This window comes from Muscardinus avellanarius, assembly GCF_963383645.1.
Source record: "Muscardinus avellanarius genome assembly, chromosome: 1".
NCBI classification, from domain to species: domain Eukaryota; kingdom Metazoa; phylum Chordata; class Mammalia; order Rodentia; family Gliridae; genus Muscardinus; species Muscardinus avellanarius.
The window spans coordinates 3803198-3822609 of NC_137786.1; the positions used below are offsets into that span (position 1 = coordinate 3803198).

Here is a 19412-nt window from a genome sequence, read left to right on the forward strand (position 1 = left end):
ATTTGAGTTATTTTTGTTTTTTTTAATTCATCTTAGCTGACTGTGTTTTCCTTCCCTAGGTATGGAAAGGCAAATGAAGAAACATGAAATTTATTTTTATGAGTCCATTGAGGGTGGAGGAGTGAATATGTGCATATTTTCCAAAACTCCCCTGTGCTTGCTATTAGATGCGCTTGGTATTGGATAGTGATGAGTCTGCCTATATACTACAACTCACAGGAACTCGTTTGTTTTTAAACTGTTTAGTGGTGCCGCGGAGGGCAGTGTGTGAAATACGGTGATGAAGGCCCCAGGCCCACGCACGGCCACTGGTCAGACTGGGCCCCTTGGTCCCCCTGCTCCAGGACCTGTGGAGGAGGAGTGTCTCACAGAGACCGCCTCTGCACCAACCCCAAGTACGTGTGTCTGGCCCTGGCTTCCCGTGGGCCTTCCCTGCAGCCTGCCTGTGATGCTTACACAGTACTATATGAAACATGTAGAAAAGACATTTTACTCAAGCAGTGCTTAAATAAGTATCTCTCTTTAACTTTTTTTTTTTTTCTGGTGGTACTGGGGTTCCTGGAAGCCCTTCTACCTCGGGGCTACACTCCCAGACCTATTTTTATTTTTTTATTTGGAATCAGGGTCTCTTAAGCCAGCGAGGCTGGCTTTGAACCACCGTGATCCTCCTGTCTCTGCCTCCCAAGCGCGGGGATTACAAGCGTGTGCCACCACGCCCGGCTAGGATGCTGGTAACTTTTTGAGCCCAACAAAAAATAACTGACCCAATAGTCATGCTTAAGAACTGTATTTTAGCCAGGCATGGTGGCACATGCCTGTAATTCCAGTACTTGGGAGGCTGAGACGAGAGGATCACAGGTTCTAGGACAGCCTAAGCAAGTAATGAGATGCTCATCAACTTAGCAACACCCTGTTTCAAAATAAAAATAAAATAGGGCTGGAGGTATAGCTTGAAGGTACATTACCTCTGGGTTCCATTCCCAGTAAAAGAAGAAAGAATGAAAGAAAGAAATAGAAAGAAAGAGAAAGAAAGAAAGAATATTTTAAGCAAAGGTACTCAGAATACTAAGGGCTAAATGTCCCTTAAATGGCTAAATTGTCAGAAAAGTATATGAGACACAAGTCAATAAGAACAATTCTTTCATGCAAAAAAAGCCTTTCATCAAAACATTCAGCTTTATAGCAGTGAGTTTCATTTTGAGCTTTGTTAATATGAAAATATCAGGCTGGTGGTATAGCTCAGTAGTAGAATACTTGCCTTGCATGCATGAGGCCCTCAGTACTATCGCAACAATATAAAACATGTTCACAATTCATTTAGACAGTGTGGTGGTGCACATCTATAATTCCAGGACTTGAGGGCCCAAGACAAGAGGATCATCGGCTTGAGGCCAGCCTCAGTAACTTAGAAAGGCCCTCAGGAACTTAGAGAGACCCCGTTTCAAAATAAAAACTAAGCTGGGCGTGGTGGCGCACACTTGTAATCCCAGCATTGGGGAGGCTGAAACTGGAGGATCGCGGTTCATGGACATCCTCAGCTACTAAGTGAGGCCCTCTGCAACTCAGTGAGACCCGGTTTCAAAATAAATAATAAAAAATAGGGCTTGGGGTGTAGCTCGGAGGTCAAATGCCCCTGTGTTCCATCCCCAGACCCGCAAAAATAAAATAAAATAAAAACTAAAAGGGATGGAGGTGTAGCCCAGAGGTAGAATGCCCCTGGGTTCAATTCCTGGTACCAAAAAAAAAAAAAAAAAAAAAGAGGAAAAGGCTGAGAGAGGCAGTCACTGCGTGGGAAGCACTGAGGCTTTTAAATGCTCCTTCTGCTTCTGCTTTCTCGTCGGGTACCCAGGAGCATCCTACTCCACTTGTCCTCTCGGTCGCTCCCACCAGGTGTGCGGGGCACATTCCTCACCAGTGAGCAGGGGCGGCTTCAGGTGACCTTCTGACTAGGTCCTCGTGCCCTGGCCTTGTCGTGGGGAGGCTGGCAGCAGAAGGAATTTGAGTCAAAAAACCAAATTGTTGACTTGAGTTTCAATTCTGCGTCCTCTATGCTGTGCCCTCCTGGGAAAGCCCTCCTTCCGTAGCTCCTCCCCTGGGAGTGTGCGGAGTGGCTGCACTTTCCTCCCTCCTCCCAGGGATGCTGGGCGGCCTCGAGAACTCTAGTGAGTTCCATCCCTTACCGTAGGATCCCTGCGTAGATGTACACTCTCACAACTGGCCACCCTAGATAGCTTCAGACTATCCGCTCCGTCTCTTGTCTCATTTCCTATAGCGCTCAGTACCTGCTAAAATACGAGGTTTGTAACCGTGCAGTCTGTGTTCCAGACCATCCCACGGAGGGAAGTTCTGCGAGGGCTCCATGCGCGCTCTAAAGCTGTGCAACCGCCAGCAATGTCCCCAGGACAGCGTGAGCTTCCGCGCGGCCCAGTGCGCCGAGTACAACGGCAAGCGCTTCCGGGGGTGGCACTACAAGTGGAAGCCCTACACCCAAGTGGAAGGTACATCTCAAGGCCCACCCGCCTGCAGTGGCCGTGGGCTTTCTTTATTTTTCAAGGAGTTCATGATTCGGGGGACCTGCTGTTCTGATGGGGACTCATCTCCGACCGCTCTCCTTGGGGCTAGCTTGATTGGCCAGCCCCACTGCCAGGCCCTCTCATCCACCTGACCTGCTGCGGGTCCGGAATCCTCAGAATTTCTCTAGCTAGAGAGAGGGTTCCGAACATAGCAAAACTCATCAATGAAGTGATACAAAATTCAAAGTCCATGCTGTAATAATCATGGACCATTAAAAAAAAAAAAAAACTTAAGAATTACCATAGCTGACGGTGATCCCACTCGGTGCACACTTATAAATATCTAAAAATGAGAGAAAAATCTTAGTGGCTTTTAAAAATGTGGGTACTTTTCAAGTAGATTATATTTAAAAAAAATCTTGTTCTGTAAACACTCCAAGGAATTTACTTGTGGTATAAACATAGGTTTACTTACCAGTGATAGAGAATTTACTGTTTTTCTTATGATTATAATAACTGTAATTACAAAATGTTGGTAGCTCAAATAGAGTTAAGAAGAAATTTAAAGAGCACCAAATCATCCCATAGTTTTGAAACTGGGAGATGCCTAAGCTGCAATACTCCATCTGATGCTCACTTTGGTCTTTTCAATATATGTAACGTTTCCATGGTGACAGGCTTCTGAAATTAGCAGATTCTGGATAGGAAATTGCAAGCAAGCTCACACAAAGTGCATGGTTGTGCTTGTATGCTTAAACCCTGAAAAAGAAAAGCTGAGGAAACAAAGGCCAGCGGACAGACCATAGGTCAGGGGGATCTGTGCGATAAAACCCAGATCAGCAGTGTGATGTCTACTCTTGACTTTGTTAGACTTCAGTAAACAAATAAATTAATCACACAGCACATGCTAAATTTGATTCTCAGAACTATTCACTAGGGACACCTATCTTGAACAATAGAGAAAGTATCTGGGGGTGAGTCTTGGGCCTATGGAAATTCCCAAGGCAGACACCAATGGATCCTTTTTTTTTTTTTTTAATCAAGGATAGAATAAAAGAAATAAGATTTTTAGGAAAATTCATATTAGCTGTATAAGCCCCATGACACTGAAGTAAGTTACTAAAGGAAGAAGTGAAATTTCCATGTCCTCTATGGGCCAGTGTTCTTGGCGGTTCATTATATTTGTAGAAAACGTTGTTCTATGGACAATTCATAATTATGATATTTTTATCCATTTAAAATTGCATTATTTCATCAAATGCACTAGGAATTGCATGCACTGCTAAAAAAAATAGTAGTGACTTTTTGCATTCTACAAAAGAGCAGTGAATTACATAGTAAAACATTGATGTTGTAGTTAAGTCAATAAATGTTTATTGAATGCCTACTATGTGCCAGCCACTATATAAAGAACAAGGATAATTAAGAAAAGTAGAGTAAAAATTAAGAGTGGAGCATTAAAAATAACAATAACATATAAAGGAAAAGGAAAAGGCCAATAAAGTAACCATAAAAATGTTATTGCAATGTGTTATTGTGTGGGAATTATTTTGTGGGGGAAAAAAAAGAAATTCTATCTAAAAATTCAGAGCAAAAATGATCCGAGCTTAAGTATCTTTCTTATTTGTGTTTGTGTGTGTATTTCTTTTTAAGATCAGGACTTATGCAAACTCTACTGTATCGCAGAAGGATTTGATTTCTTCTTTTCTTTGTCAAATAAAGTGAAAGATGGGACTCCATGCTCGGAGGATAGCCGTAATGTTTGTATAGATGGGATGTGTGAGGTAATAATGATTGCTTATTCATTCAACAAATGTCTCCAGACAGTCTGCTTTGTGCCAGGCGTCCTGTAGGGGCTAGAAAGACCAGCCATATAAGAAGAGCCCCTCCCTCCAGTCACAGGCCCCTGGGGGGGACTCCAGAAGAGCATGGTGATAGCACAGTATACTCAGGATGGAGGTGTGGATGGAGCTTGAGGACAGGAAGAGCGCTGCTTCCTCAGCCTGGGGCTGGGACATTCGTGGGGCCCCAGAGAAGGCCAGGCGCATCCCAGCCAGAACTGAGAGGATGAACTGGAAGAGGGATGCTGAGAGGGGAGCAAGCTGGTGCCAGAAAGTGTGACTGGGCCAGTGGGTGGGTGCCGAGGGAGCCACTGGGGCTGGGGATGCTGTGGGAGGTGACCGGCAAGCAGAGGCTCCCCATAGCCACCCCCACTGCAGGGTGAAGATTTGGGGTTTCTGTCCTCAACCCCTGCCAAGTAGGCTTTGGGTTTGGGACAGTGGAGCTCCAGTAAGAGGTTGCCATTTCTGGGCAGTAGTGAGGACAGGGACAGCGGGGAGCCTGGAGCCCACTTTGCAGCTGTGGCGGGCAGTGTCCTAGACCTCCACTGGGGCAGGGCAGGAAAGGGATGTGGGAGAAGGTGGGGGAAGAGTTGAGGCCAGGTGAACAGGGAGTGAGGATCCATTGCCATTCACAGAAAGGAGGGGTGGAAAGAATGCTAAGAGACCAAAGTCATTGCTCATGAATGACAAGATGTCCACGCAGACATCAGCCCCGTGTAAGCCTGTGGAGTCCAGCCCCTCAGCACCAGTCCTGGCTCCTCTAGTCCTGAGAACATGATAGCCTGGCTCCTCCACCCACCAAGGCCTCAGCATAGTCCTTTCAGGGTCCCAGAGACTAGAGAAGCTATTCTAGAAGGTCTCTCTTTTTCAGAATACTCCATTTTTGCCTGACTACTAGTTGGCTTGTTAAATATGTCACGATTTTTAGGTACTTATTAAGAACACCTAAAGGTAAAGTGCCCACAGGTCACAATCCCCTATTTGGAACTGTGATATCCAGAAAGCTGAAAGACTGGGATCCAGAGAGCTGTGAGAGGGTTGGACAAGCCGATTGGTGGCAAAATCTGCCCTGAATTGATGTGCAACTATTGTGGGTTTTTTTTATACCATTTAGTATAAATGTTGTGCTGGAGAAACACTGAGTGTAGTTTTGGGGTGCCGCCCTGGGCCCCCTTATGCTTTCCTATCCCCATATGCACAGTACCTTTCACCTCTCTAAAAGTCACAAATTTCTCAGTTCTGAAATCATCTGGCACCAGTAGTTCAAGCAGATGAACTATAGTTAGCTTCTGAATAGATTTATTTTTACATATAGATCCTGTTCTCTCTGATAGGAAGCATAAAAAACAAGCATTTCCACATGGTTGTCTTTATGATTTATTTGACTCACACCTTTATGATCGGGATGTTTTTATGATTTATTGCCAGGGAAGACTTCCTGTGGCAGCTGCCATTTTTTTCTTGCTGTGTCTCTTGCTGTTTCTACCACACCAGGCAGCTCAGAAGCACAGAGGCATGTCTCAGTGGGACCTTCTGTGAGCACACTGCCTTGGCTCTAGGCTCTTTAATAGTCTGGAGTTCACCCGTATCTTCAACATAAAAAACGACAAGTCTTATTTAGGGCTCAAGATCCTGAGGTTGGGTGGCAATACTACAGATGACAGGTTGCATCTCACCTTTAATGCCTTCTGAAAAGCAGAATAATAGTGTCACTGTGCACATACTGGGTATCCAATAACTATTTGTTAACAACTCAGTGTTGATGAAACTTTCAACTGCAGCGTGGAGGAGGTTTCTTGCATGAGACTGATGCTGGCATGGCCTGTGTTGTTCTCTCTTTCATGAATGACATGTGACCTCATGGGTCCCACAGAGAGTTGGGTGTGACAACATTCTTGGATCTGATGCTACCGAGGACTCCTGTGGAGTATGCAAAGGAAATAACTCAGACTGCACGACCCACAGAGGCCTGTACACCAAGCACCATCACACCAACCGTGAGTATCTCAGAGCTGGAGCTGCCCCTGGGCCCCAGCAGGGAGAGCTTGAACCATGTTCGGAGTGATAGAAACATAGTGCACACAGCATTCTTTTTATTTATTTATTTTTGGGGGTGGTACTGGGGGTTGAACTCAGAGGCATTCTATCTCCAAGTTTTATCTTTGAACCGATTTTTATGTCTTATTTGGAACCAGGCTCTTGCTAAATTGCCGAGGCTGGCTTTGAAACTGCGATCCTCCTGTCTCAGCCTCCCAAGGACTGGGATTGCAACGTGTGCTACCACGCCTGGCTCGTACGGCATCCTGTGTGTGTTTTCCTCTGAGCACCTCTCCACTCTCTCCCCTTCCCATAGAGAATATTGACATTGGTACAGATAACCTCATCTATGAACAAAGGATTCTTTGAATGGTTTCTATCATCAAATCTCCCTCTTCTCCTCCCCATCTCCTTCTCCAAGTCCCCATCCTCTATTCTACCAGTGTCTCCCCTCGTTGACTGAACGAAGTCCTCTTTCTTTCCCAGTTTCTCTCTAGCTTTCCACAAGATGAGCAAAGACATGACCCTTCACTTCCTGTCACTGGCTAATCTCACCTAACACATTCTCAAATTCCATCCATTTTCCTGAAAATGACATTGTTGTGTCGCTTTATATGGCTGAGTATTAAACATATATATACCATAATTTTATGAACTATGTATCTGTTAATGGGCACCTAGGCTGGTCCTATAGTTTGTCATTCATGAATCATGCTACTAAAAACATGGAAATGCCAGGCGTGGTGGCACACGCTTATAATCCCCGTGCTTGAGAGGCAGAGACAGGAGGATCGCACAGGTGGCTTAAGAGACCCTGTTTCCACATAAAAAAGTAAAAAAATAGGTCTGGGAGTGTAGCCCGTGGGAGTGTAGCCGGAGGTAGAAGGGCTTCCAGTAACCCCAGTACCACCAAAATAAATAAATAAATAAATATAAATAAATAAATAAATAAATAAATAAAAACATGGAAATGATTGTACCCCCCATAGTAATCTTTGGGAAGATCTCAAGAGAAGAATGGTTGGGTCTTACAGTGACCCCTTTCCTAGTCTTTTACAGAACCTCCACATTGATCTCCATAGTGTCTGTACTAATTTGCAATCACACCGATAGTGTAAAGCCTTCCTATTTTCTCACATCCTCACCAGCATTTATTATTGTTTGTATTCTTGATGATAACCATTTAACTGGAGTTAGATAAAATCTCAGTCTCATTTTTATTTGCCATTCTCTGCTAATGATGCTGAACATGTTTTCATATATTTGTTGTTCATTTGTCTTTTTTTAAAAGTGTCTATTCTGACCCACTGCCCATTTTTAAATTGATTTCTTTATTTTATGATTAAGATTTTTAAGTTCTTTGTATATTCTAGGTATCAATCTTTTATCAAAGAGGTAGCTGGCAAAGATTTTCTCCCTTCCTGTAGGCTCTCTCCTTAGGTTCTTGATGGTTTAGTTTGCTGCACAGAAGCTTTTTAATCAGACACCATTCCATAGATTGACGAAAAGCAATTGCTAGCCTATATAAATTTAAATGATTCTTAGGAGACTGAAAGTTACATGACTCTGTTACTATCAATGCAAAGAAGCTGTGAAAAGATTCAATGCAATTGATTGCCAAAACCAATCATAAACTCTGGAGTCCTAAACTTCGGAGCTCATAAGGTCTGACCAGTCCTAAACTCTGGAGCTTGGGTTATGGAGAAGCTAAGTTAAATGACGTTCTGAATGTCCCTGTTTCCTTCATCTAGAGTATTACCATGTGGTCACCATTCCGTCTGGAGCCCGGAGCATCCGCATTTATGAAATGAACATATCTACCTCCTATATTGCTGTGCGCAATGGCCTCAAAAGATACTACCTGAATGGACACTGGACCGTGGACTGGCCGGGACGATATGAGTTGTCAGGCACTGCCTTTGACTACAGACGGTCCTATAAGGAGCCTGAGAGCCTATCTTCTGCTGGACCAACCAATGAAACTCTGATTGTGGAGGTAGGGGCTGGTCTCTTGGTTGGGGGCCAGGGTTTGGTGGCCATCTGAAGTTTTCCTAGGTCATGGCTGTTGGCCTGATTGTAAGTATGCAGAAGAATGTAGTTATCAAAACAAGAGCATTCCATCCATGGGCTGCAGGGGCAATAGACTTGTTTTTATCCCCTTTCCCTTCTTGGTGCATGAGTAAGTTTGAATGTGTGTCCATAACTATGTTCCCATCTTTGAGTCTTTACTAGTTGATTTTTTGCAAACCTCTGCTTCTCTGTGTAAGTTCAGAAGCTGTGAAAAGAGGCCAGTCTGGGGCAGGGGACTTTCTGTGTTCATGGTTAGGGTAGGATTAGCATTCTACAGCCGTGTTCAGTCTAAACAGGGTCAATGTGAGAACCCAGAACTGAAGCCTGTGCTGTATGCCTGGGGCACAGTACTGACCTCACTGAACACACCTGTGTGGTCATTCTGGCCCAGTGCACAGGTTGGGTCTCCGCCTGACTGTAGGTCACAAAACATAGTCAGGCTTCTTGTGGCAACTCGATGTATCCCAGGCAATGGGACAAATGGCAGTGCAGCCCACAGATGTGCGGAATCTCTCCCTCTTTATAGTTCTGTACACAGTTCAGGAAAAGTTATGGTTCAGAAGTTGAATGGTGGGGTAGACTGTAACGCAAGTATTTGGGAAGCCGAGACAGGAGAATCTCTGGTTTGAGGCCAGCCTCAGCAACATAGTGAGACCCAGTTTCAAAATAAAGGATGAAACTGGCTGGAGGCATATCTCAGAGGTAGAGTGGTCCTGAGTTCAACCCCCAGTTTGAAAAATTTGTTCATTAATCCACACCTTACAATGAAGGAGACAGCCCCCCAGGTCCCCCGCCTGCTCTTGGGACTGGCAGCCCATCCCATCCTCTGTATCTGGCTAGGAGAGGCCTCCGGGGTGGTCTGGGCGTGGCCTGGCATGCAGGGTGACCGCACATGTCCTCCTCCATCTTCCCCTCCTGACCTTGACCCGCTCCCTTCCACACCTTATAAACCTCATCCTGAACTCTGTCCTTGATCGATTCTCTTCCACCGCAAAAGCTTTCAGTTTTAATAATCATAGAGAAAGAGAGGCCGGTCAGATGGATACGAGTGGGCTTCCTAGGAAGCTGTCTAGGAAGAGGAAGCATCCTGGCCTTGCCCTGTTGCAGCCTGTCCTTGTCCTCTATGTCTTCCCCAAATGAGACCCGTGCAATGTCACCAGAAAGAGAAGAGGTCACCAGTGTAGCAAGGCAAGGGCACTGTCTTTATTCCCATGAGCGTCACATCAAGAAGAGCAGACATTAAGTGTGTCAAGTTCATGGTGAACATTTCAACAAAGTCTTGTTACTGGAATCCAAGAATCCGGTACATTTTTAGAAAAATATGATTTGGTTTCAAGCTAGAGAGTGTAAGTTCCAAATCCAATTACATGTGCTAAGCCTTAACTCACAGGGATTCTCAGTCTGAGCTACCTCCTTTACTAATAGTATATCTTTCTCTTGGACAAAGGCCCACCTGCCAATAGGCAAAAGTCTTTTCCTAGTAGGGAGTGTTCTGATTAGACATGGGTGACATTGACTTCAGTGTCCTGGTTATTTGGAATTTATGAGCAAGTAAGATGGTGCTTTTTGGATATAACTTTCTGATTCTCTGGGATTCAGAGGATCTTCAAGGGATTCCAAAGAAATAGCAAAGGAGATTTGCAGATGCCCCCGTTCAGTTGCACAGACATTTGAAATTTGCATAGAGGAATACACTAAATGTAAGGCGGGAGAGTAGAAGGTCGAAACATTTTTCTGGTTGTGTCTGAACCTCGTTGCGAGTGCCTTCCTTTTAGAAAGTCCACGTATGTCTTGGAGGATGGGCAGCATTTATTTCACTATTCTAATAACTTCATGTTGGTACTATTAATGTTTTAAGTGGTTTAAAGCAAACAAATTGTCCTGTAGTTACTGAGTTCACATTGCGTAGCTGTATTTCTTCTTTCTTCTTTTGTAGCTTCTGTTCCAAGGACGGAACCCAGGCATTGCCTGGGAATACTCAGTACCTCGGCCGAGCGTTGAGAAGCGTCCCACTGCCCAGCCCAGTTACACGTGGGCCATCGTGCGCTCTGAGTGCTCCGTGTCCTGCGGAGGGGGTAGGTCACTTAGGGCGCCTGGAGACCTTGAGGAGCACTGCATTGGTAGTCATCTGGCCCTAATGAATGGGTAGACCAGGGCATCCCCGTGACGACTGTACCATTCTGAAAGGCAGAATAACCAGCATGGTCGTGAGTGCCATATAGAAATCCAAGATACTTTCTGCACTTGCTCTGTGTCAGAATGTGGCTTTGAAGGAATCAGCGGGTACATTGGTTTCTACTTTCATCTAATTTAAGATTTTTTTAGGAGCACCGTGCGTGGTGGCTCATGTTTATCATCCCCACGCTTGAGAGGCGGAGACAGGAGGATCACGCAGGTTTGAAGCCAGCCACTCTGGCTTAAGAGACCCTGTTTCCAAATAAAAAGTATAAAATAGGTCTGGGAGTATAGCCCGGAGGTAGAAGGGTTTCCAGGAACCCCAATACCACACACACAAAAAAAGATTTTTAGGGATAATTTTATAACTTGAAATTATACAAATGTAACTTTCTCTAATTTTTAGATATGTTAGTGAAGAGAAACAGAATTGTGCACAGACAATACAGTGATATGGAGTGATTTTTAAAAATCTAATTAGTGTTGGGAAATTGTTTTGGAAAGAAATTTATCTTCAAGTCATATATTCAAGTTTACCCCAAAAATATATGCACTGTATAAAAGTTACAGAAGTTATATGAGAATGATAAGAATGAGTCAAAAAGATCTTTGTTGTGTGCAAGCTGTGTGCGTAACATGAACTGGACATGTTTGTGTCATTCCAAAGTGTAAGAACTTATTAAATAACAGAACGTTCACGAGCTACATCACTTCAGTTGGTTGCATCCAACATACGGATCATTTACAGATCACAAGGCAGCCATAAGCCAGACAATCAAAGGTCCTTTTATTCTAGTCTTAATTACTAATACCTGTAGCACTCCAGGTGTGCATCCTGCTTCGCACGATGTGATGTGTAGGTTACGTAAAGAGGTAAGCAGCCACAGGATTTTAGTAGGCGGCACTGAAATCAAAGGTGGAGAGCAGAAAGGGATGAAAAAATATAACTGCAGGTGGCCAGAAAAGATCAGGAAAGAGCCCAAGAACTTTCACAGGGCTCACAGCTCTCAGTGCACAGAACCTACACTAGGCCAGTCCAACAGCAGGTGGGTTTGAAGTGAGCTGTTTTAAGTAGGAAGCTTGATATGAGCTAAAGCTGGGGACAGACTAAGGAATTAGTTACTTATCAACCTTGTGATGCAGTCAATACATGATCTGATTTTGATTTAGGTGCTGCTGTACCACTATCATAGATGCCTCTCTTTTCTGTGTTTCGTGTAAGGGAGTTGCATCTGGTGAGAATGACAAGCTCTTGGGCCTGGTTTTTCTGATCAGGTTTGATGAAACCATTGATCAACATGCTTCTGACTTAGTCATCAAGTGGTCATTTCTCAGTTACATGATTAAGTTATTTATAAGTCTGTGCCTTATGATTACACTGGGCAAATGTTGCTTGTTTACCTGTAAAAATAATGTGTAGTTATTCTACCTTAGCACTGGTATTTTTAATGGAGTCACACATGGCAAACTGAGCTCACTAAAATGGAGTAGTTCTGGGCTCTGTTCTGCCTGAGAGCTGTTCTATACATTATAGAATGACTCAGAGAAGTAAACAGCCTAATCTCCAAATTCTTCACAAGACCACGTATGGCTTTGTTATCTTCCTATCATAAAAATTTAAGCCCATGTTTTACTTGATAAACACATCTCCAATAAAAGAGTTTCTAGCTGGAGACAATATGCATTATCTGGCAAAGGGTGGTGAGTTAATATTTGCAATTTTACAAAAAAATGTATCTGATATTCATAAAACAAACACGTGTCGAATAAATGGATTTTACTTTGGTATACTTTATGTTTTAGTAATTAGGAATCTAGACTGGAACATATTTATGTAAAAGAGAAGGACACATTAATGAGAACTTGTATAAAGTAAAAATTTAAGTGAACAAAAAAGTGGAAATGAATCCATGTATTCTTAAAAATTGCTTTAAGTAAATGAGATGAAGAAAATAAAGGAAACTTAAAGATGTAAAAAGATACCATAAAGGTCTGAAAGTGAACATTTTACATCTCGTAATCCTTCCCATTATAAACTGAGTGTAACATATTCAAATTATGGGTGCTGTCAAAACTAACGATTTATATATTAAATGCTATCTATAGAGAAATAGGATTTCTTTCTGCAGCAAAGAATAGCAAGCAAATAGCTTTACCAACAATGAGAGAGAAAACATGTGGGATTTCCCACATAGGGAACATCGCTCTGATGAGCTTCCAATTTCTTCTGTCTAGAATAGTGGAACAAAACTGTAATGTGTGGACTTCTCTCTGCACAACACGAGAAGTAATTTCTAATTATCACTTTCCTCCTTCCCTCTTCTGGTCTTATAGTGGTAACTAAATGCAATGGCCCCTCTTCTTGATGAGAGCAGAGCTCGTGAGCACACGAGGAGGTACAAGAGTAAAGAGAGGGTCATTACTCGCAGCAAATACGGAGAGCACAAGAGATAACCCCAAAGCACTGTCATTGTCTGAGCAAATAAAACAAGGGGCTCTTGCTGGGAAAATTTTAAGTGTTTGTTCATTCATGTAGCAAACGCCTATCATCCCGTGTAGAAGAGGGCACAATTATGTACAAGCTTAGCTCAGTGGCATACATCATATGTTCACAAACACAGCAGACGGGCTCACCTCTGGGAGGAGAATTTAATTCTACATGAGCAAAATTTACTCTAGGTCATGCAAAAAGAGTGAGTCAGAGTGACTTGGGGATTTAGGGTAGCTTCTTGTAGGTTTCTCTGGAGGGCCTTATCTGAAACAAACAACAACAACAAAAAAAAAATTGTTGAAGGAGTCTTAAAACAGTAATTTAAAAAGGCAGGAACTTTTCGTCCCAAGCATAGGCAACTGTCTCTAAAAGTACCTGCTTAAAGCCCAACAGAACCACCCCCAGGCTTTGTGTTGAATGCACTTGATTTTATCTGTTTCTATTTAGGATCATCTGATAAATACCATCTGGTTAAAAATAATTCAAAATAAAGATTTATGTTTGTGTGAGGACATCATGAATTTTTGAACTCCTTTTTATGCATTTTCTTACTTTTCTTTTTATTGGTACATTGTAGTCATACATCTTAATGGAGTGTAAGATGATAGAGGCATATATCACACATCAGTCAATTAGCCCTTGCCTAATTTAATTTGGTGGAAAAAATATAAGGAATTACATGGAAATGTCTGTAAAGGGTAGCCAGTGGAGGATTTTTGTGTAATTTCAACAGAAACTCTGGTCACACTTACTCTGGAAAGCTCTAAGTGGACTCCAGTTATCCCAAATGAATAACTCTACCATCGCTAGAGAAAGTCAACTCAAAGTTAATTCCTCTATCATTTTCCTAAAGAACTTTGTTACAGAGTCAGTGAATGTTTAGTTTCCAATTTTCATGGGCTCTTGGTGGAAGTTTGGGTTACTCAAGTCAGCAACAGTATGAAGTATGGGATGGCTGTGTTCTGCTCTCTGCTGCAGAGGGCAGCTCCACTGCGAGGTCTTCACAGTGAAATCCTGAGCTACCTTGTAGGTCAGAGGACTCAGAACCTAATCCAGGCACGCCTCTGGTGTATGTGTGCATCATTAGGAAGGGGCACCTTTTTAAATAGCAATCCTGCAGGGCACCAGCTATTTTGAACCCGCTTCTGTTTGGGTAAATACATAAAATCACAGCCTCACACTTCTGTCCTGACTCTTTTCTTCTTCACTCTTCCCCAGAACTATCTTATTTTCTATGCTACTGAGTTAAAAGATACACATCAGCCCCATTTATGGAGTTCCCATGTGTGCTCACACACGCTGCCTGGTAGGAACCGTGAGCAGGGATCACTGATGAGTACAGACAGCCAGGTCGAGTTCAAGCCTGGTTCCTGCAGATGCTTACAACTGCCCTCTGTGCCCTGAGGACATGGCCCCTTTGTTTCTGGGCCTGAGGTGAGGCAGAACCTCATGACAGAAGGTTGTGGTGGAGCAAGCATCCCAGCTCAGAATATTTTGGAAGGGAGAGAGAGAGAGAGAGAGAGAGAGAGAGAGAGAGAGAGAGAGAGAGAGAGAGAGAGAACGAACATTGGAAGGGAGTGGAAGTTACTGTGGACAAGAAATACCCCTCCACAGCATTCCCCACGGTGACCTACTTCCTCCTATTAGTCCCCCAGTCCCTGCAGTTTCTAACACCTACCTATAGTGCCATCTGGTACACACCCATCAATGATGGTGTGTACGGCCAGCCCTCTCTGATACGGCCAGCCCTCACAGGATTCAATAACTTCACAGAATCTCCACCTCTCTTCACTGCTGCACTGGGGATCAGACCTGAAACACACAAGCTTTTGATGGACAGGTCAAATGCAAATCCTAACACTCCACCTCTTTCTTCACTCAAGATGGGCCACCTGGCTCCAGAAGAGGAGGAAGAGTTTATAGAGACTCCTTTTCTGGTCTGTTACAATGGCTCATTTCTCTTTAAGACACAGATTTCCTGACAGGCAGGGGCAGCAGCTTCCTTCCACTTTCTTTTTCAGCAATTTGTTGTTTTTCTCTTTATTTTAGTGACACGATCACACAGCTGTTTTAGTATCCCTGCTCAGCTGAGCCCTGGCTAGACTCCACAGAAGTCCCTGGGATGTAGTGATGGGGCCAAAGGTGTGCCAGGGAAGTGGTCGCCCAGAACTGTCAGGGAGCCGCCTCTCCAATTGTGACCGTCTCTGGGATGCGCTTTTTGACATGGTGATGACTTTACTGGGTTCTTGTTCAACCCGTAAAGGCACTGATCTGTTCTCCAAATTGTATTACCTATGGCTTTTAAGTCAGTGTTTGTGATTCAGTCAGCCTCTGCCCCACTGCCAAATTGAAACTTGTCTTACGGCGCTGTTTGAAACTGTTTTAAACTCTGGTATACATCCTACAGTTTCTGAGGATGGGGCTTTTCTTTCAAGTGAAAACATCCATCTAATTCACAATTCAAGTTGCTTCTGACAAATCTTAAAACTGGCTTGTAAACCAACCCCTGTTATTTCCCCCACTTCCTTCCACTTTTTTTTTCAACAACTTGTTGTTTTCTCTTTATTTTAGTGACATGATCACATAATAGGCTCTTCTCCTTCTACAAATATTTCTACAAATATGCTTTAATCAATTTAGAGACTGGCAAAAGGAATGAAATAATTAGTAATCTTGCCCTTATTCTATTAACAGCAAATAATTAATCCGTCCTTCCATCCATCCATTTCCATGTTCAGTCAGCCATCGCTTATATAGAGGAATCTGAACTCAAAGGCCTTAATGTCATTGGGGAAATGCAAGGGACCCTGGCTGAATATTTCTATTTATGAGCTGAGGACAAAAGAGCAATGTGGCTGTTTGTTGAAAACGAGTGCCTTTTTAGTGGTATGGCTAATGGAAGTTTTGTCATCTGTACATCTCAACCAAGGAATTGAGGACTTTCAGTTCAGTAATTCTTTCTTATATGCATGAGGCATGTACTTGGCAATCTATAAGAGCCTCCTGGAGCCAGATGGGGAAGTTGCCCGATGCTGGTGGGCAACAAACAAGGCCATAGCCATGCTGTGTACAGGGTCTGTGAGGACCTCTTTTCTTTATAAAGAACCTAAATAGGCATTTCATCATAATACCAAAAAACTATTGCAACATCCTTTTGCCATTTCGACAGATCAGTGCTGCCAGGGAAATCGGGTAGCTGGCCAGCCTCCTGTTAAGCAAAGTGTCTCTATCTGATCAGATATGGGAAGTGTCACGGCCATCTGTAAATGGCCATTGTCGTCATCTTCTGAGCTCTGGTGTGCCTTAGGATGCCCTGTGCTCAGAGTGACCATGCCTGGCAAAGCTGTCACTTAAATGCACCAGTGGCCATTCACACCTCCCAGGAGCAGACAAGCACCAGCTTCTTAGCGTTGCGCCTCCTCTTTGCATCGTGCAATTCCTGAAGACTCGTGCATCACACTTCAGTCGTGTATCTGACACTTGAAATAGGAATAGTAAATGCTTTGTCTGAGACTCCCGCATTTATTTGTAGAATATTTTCCAGTTTGCTTTGTAGCTCTGCTTACGAGATTGGTTTGGCTTCTTTGTGTTTCTTTAGAAAAGAAAATGTTTTGGGCAACAGCTGGAATTCATTCTGTAGTTAGAATTATTGAAAACTTAGAGATTCTTTGATAAAAGCATAGCTGTTAGGAATGAATAGGCGTCTTTCAAATACTTTGGCAAAATAGGAAGATGTTAAGTGATTTTCAAGGAACTGGTCAAAGATCGTTTCTGTAGAAAGATGAAAGTAGTCCCGAGCACTTTCCTCATTAAAGTCGCCACCTTCTGCGGCCAGACTTGTCTTTCCACAGTTAGTGGATTGTTCTCTTCTAACTTTGCTCTTTGAGTTTTATGCCCTTCCCTTCCCTTCCCTTATCTATTAGCATGGATTATCTTGGAAAATTGGCAAGCATGTGCCTGGCATTCGCAGACTGTGTGATTTTTTTTCTTACTGACAAAGTTACGTGATTTTAAGCAATGATGAGGAATTGCTTCACAGATGCACCGTTAGTTAGAAAACTAAAATGAGTCTCCAAAAATGTTCAGCCAAATGGCCGAAAAGACCTCATTTCATCAGGTGGGACTCGTTGGAGAGCACAGTTATCCACAACTTTGTGCAAAAACAGACCTTGGAAAACTCAAATATCACTGAGCATATGATTGTCTCCTATGTTTTTATCTTCCCAGAATAGTTAAATACTTAAAAACAAAGAGACATTTAAATTTATTTTTATGTTTGTTATTTTTATATGATGTATTAGTAAGAGTTCTCCAAAGAAAATAACGAAGAGAGAGATATATACACATATGCCTATGCATATATCTGTACCATCATATGTGTTTATATGTGTGGTATTTATATCACATATGTATTTATGATATTTGATATTTACTATGAGACACATATATTCATATGATACCTAGAATGAGAGATTGGCTCACATGATCACGGAGGCTATGTAGTGCTCACAATCTGCGGTCTCAAAGCCAGGGGACTCAGGCAACTAGTGGAGTAATTCAGTGCCAGTGCCTAGTCGGAAGGAAAAGAAGACATTGTTCAAGAACCGAAGTGTGCTGCCTTTTACTGAATGTTTCCATCTTTTTCTATGGCCGATGTTATGACATAGTTGACACAGGGCTGAAGAGAGTTCTGCACAGGCACCAGAGAGGCAGGAGGAGCTTGAGAAGGTTCGGAGGGGAGCCCTGGGGAGCCCTGCTCTGATAGGAGTCCGCTGGAAATTGAGGGGCACATCAAGGATGTAGACAGAGATTCCCAGCGCTCTTGGCCTGGCCCCTGAGCTCAGGCTTTCAGGTCCTTGAGCCAAGTAAAGACCTTCGGGTCTCCTGTGATTCCCTGCACCTCTGGCCTGCTGCCTAATGCCGCTGCTTGTGAGCCCTGGTGTTTAGGGGTCAGCATCTGGGCACAGCCAGAAAGGGACCCGGACTTGGGGCTGATGTAGTGAAGAGCTGCTGTCTGCAGTGTGATTCCACTCCGCCGTCTGCTAAGGGAGAGATTTCGACAGGTTCCTACCCTTTCTGTTTCTTCAGTGGAGGGGTGAACATGTGTGCCAAGCACGTTGACTTAGAAGGGCCTCTAAGGTCCTTCCCAGTACTATTTTCTGTGTCAGTCAACAATATATAAGCAGCATCGGCGGAACCTGGATGCCAGCTCCCTCCTAGCCTCTGGCTCCCCTGCCTTCTCCTACCCCTCTGGGGCCCTCTAGCTTCCTGGGATAGGTGAGAGACAGGGAAAGGACGAGTTTCAGATTGGGTGAAACGCAGAGGCTCCGGGCCCCAGGCCACATGTGGCTCCCCCAGGAGCAGGTGTTGAAGAAGCCTCCTGTTCTCACCCTCAATGCCCAGCACCCTGCAGATGCCCCTGCTAGGGTGCCAGTCAGCCTGGAAGTCCAAATCCACAGTGGCCCAATTTGATTGGGTTGGGATTATTTTTCAGTACAAATGTCAAAGTTAATATAAATTATAGAAGACAAATGATCCCCATGGCTCCTAGGGCTGATGCCACCGTGAAGGTCTCAGTGTATCCCAGTCTCTGCCACATGGCATATCCACTGTAGAAGGGGCCCTAGAAACTGTTCCATGTTGTCACATGATTTGTATCACATGATTTGTGTCACGTGCTTTGTACAGAGCTCCTCTTCAAGTATGCCAGTGGGCACGCCAGTTTAATGTGCTAGTTCACACTCTTGAGCTAGCAGATATAAGCCCTTTTCACACTGTCCGTAGACTCTAAACACACCAAAAAACAAAAAAAACTCAAAACTCCTTAGAAATTACAAATACTGGCTGTACTTTCATAGGGAATTTTTCTTTCTTTTTTTTTTATTGGTGCACTGTATTCATACATCATAGTGGGATACATATTTTGTAGACATACATGCACACATTGCCCAGTCAGCCCCCACCCGATCCCCACCCCATTCTCTCCCTATCCCTCCCTCCCATGCTTGGCTTAGTGATTGACATCTAGTATTATAGCAATTTATCAAAAATTAAAAATGATAATCTCACATAGCAGTTTCATTTGTCTGATAGCAAGCTTTTGATGACTTAAAGATAACGTTTCAATATTTCCTTTTGCTTTCTTTCTTACCAGAGAATCTATTTTTTCTATTTTTTAGGTGAAACTATTATATATTTATATATTTATTTTTCAGAAAAAAAAATCTATCCTAATATGGAATATGGACTCTAGGTACCCACAACGATCTTGAAAAAGAACAAAGC

At 43.4% G+C, this 19412-nt stretch overlaps 1 protein-coding gene across 1 annotated transcript in view; it reads left to right on the top strand.

The window, feature by feature from the left end:
- Positions 1 to 19412, top strand: part of ADAMTS16 (ADAM metallopeptidase with thrombospondin type 1 motif 16) — a gene marked incomplete at both ends in the record, with an annotated part of 178275 nt that overhangs the window by 100674 nt on the left and 58189 nt on the right. Inside the window, 6 exons of the mRNA XM_080697811.1 lie at positions 247 to 395; positions 2326 to 2498; positions 4167 to 4297; positions 6228 to 6351; positions 8143 to 8387; positions 10398 to 10536. Coding sequence (XP_080553937.1) covers positions 247 to 395; positions 2326 to 2498; positions 4167 to 4297; positions 6228 to 6351; positions 8143 to 8387; positions 10398 to 10536 — 961 coding nt within the window. The remainder of the gene's footprint in view (positions 1 to 246; positions 396 to 2325; positions 2499 to 4166; positions 4298 to 6227; positions 6352 to 8142; positions 8388 to 10397; positions 10537 to 19412) is intronic.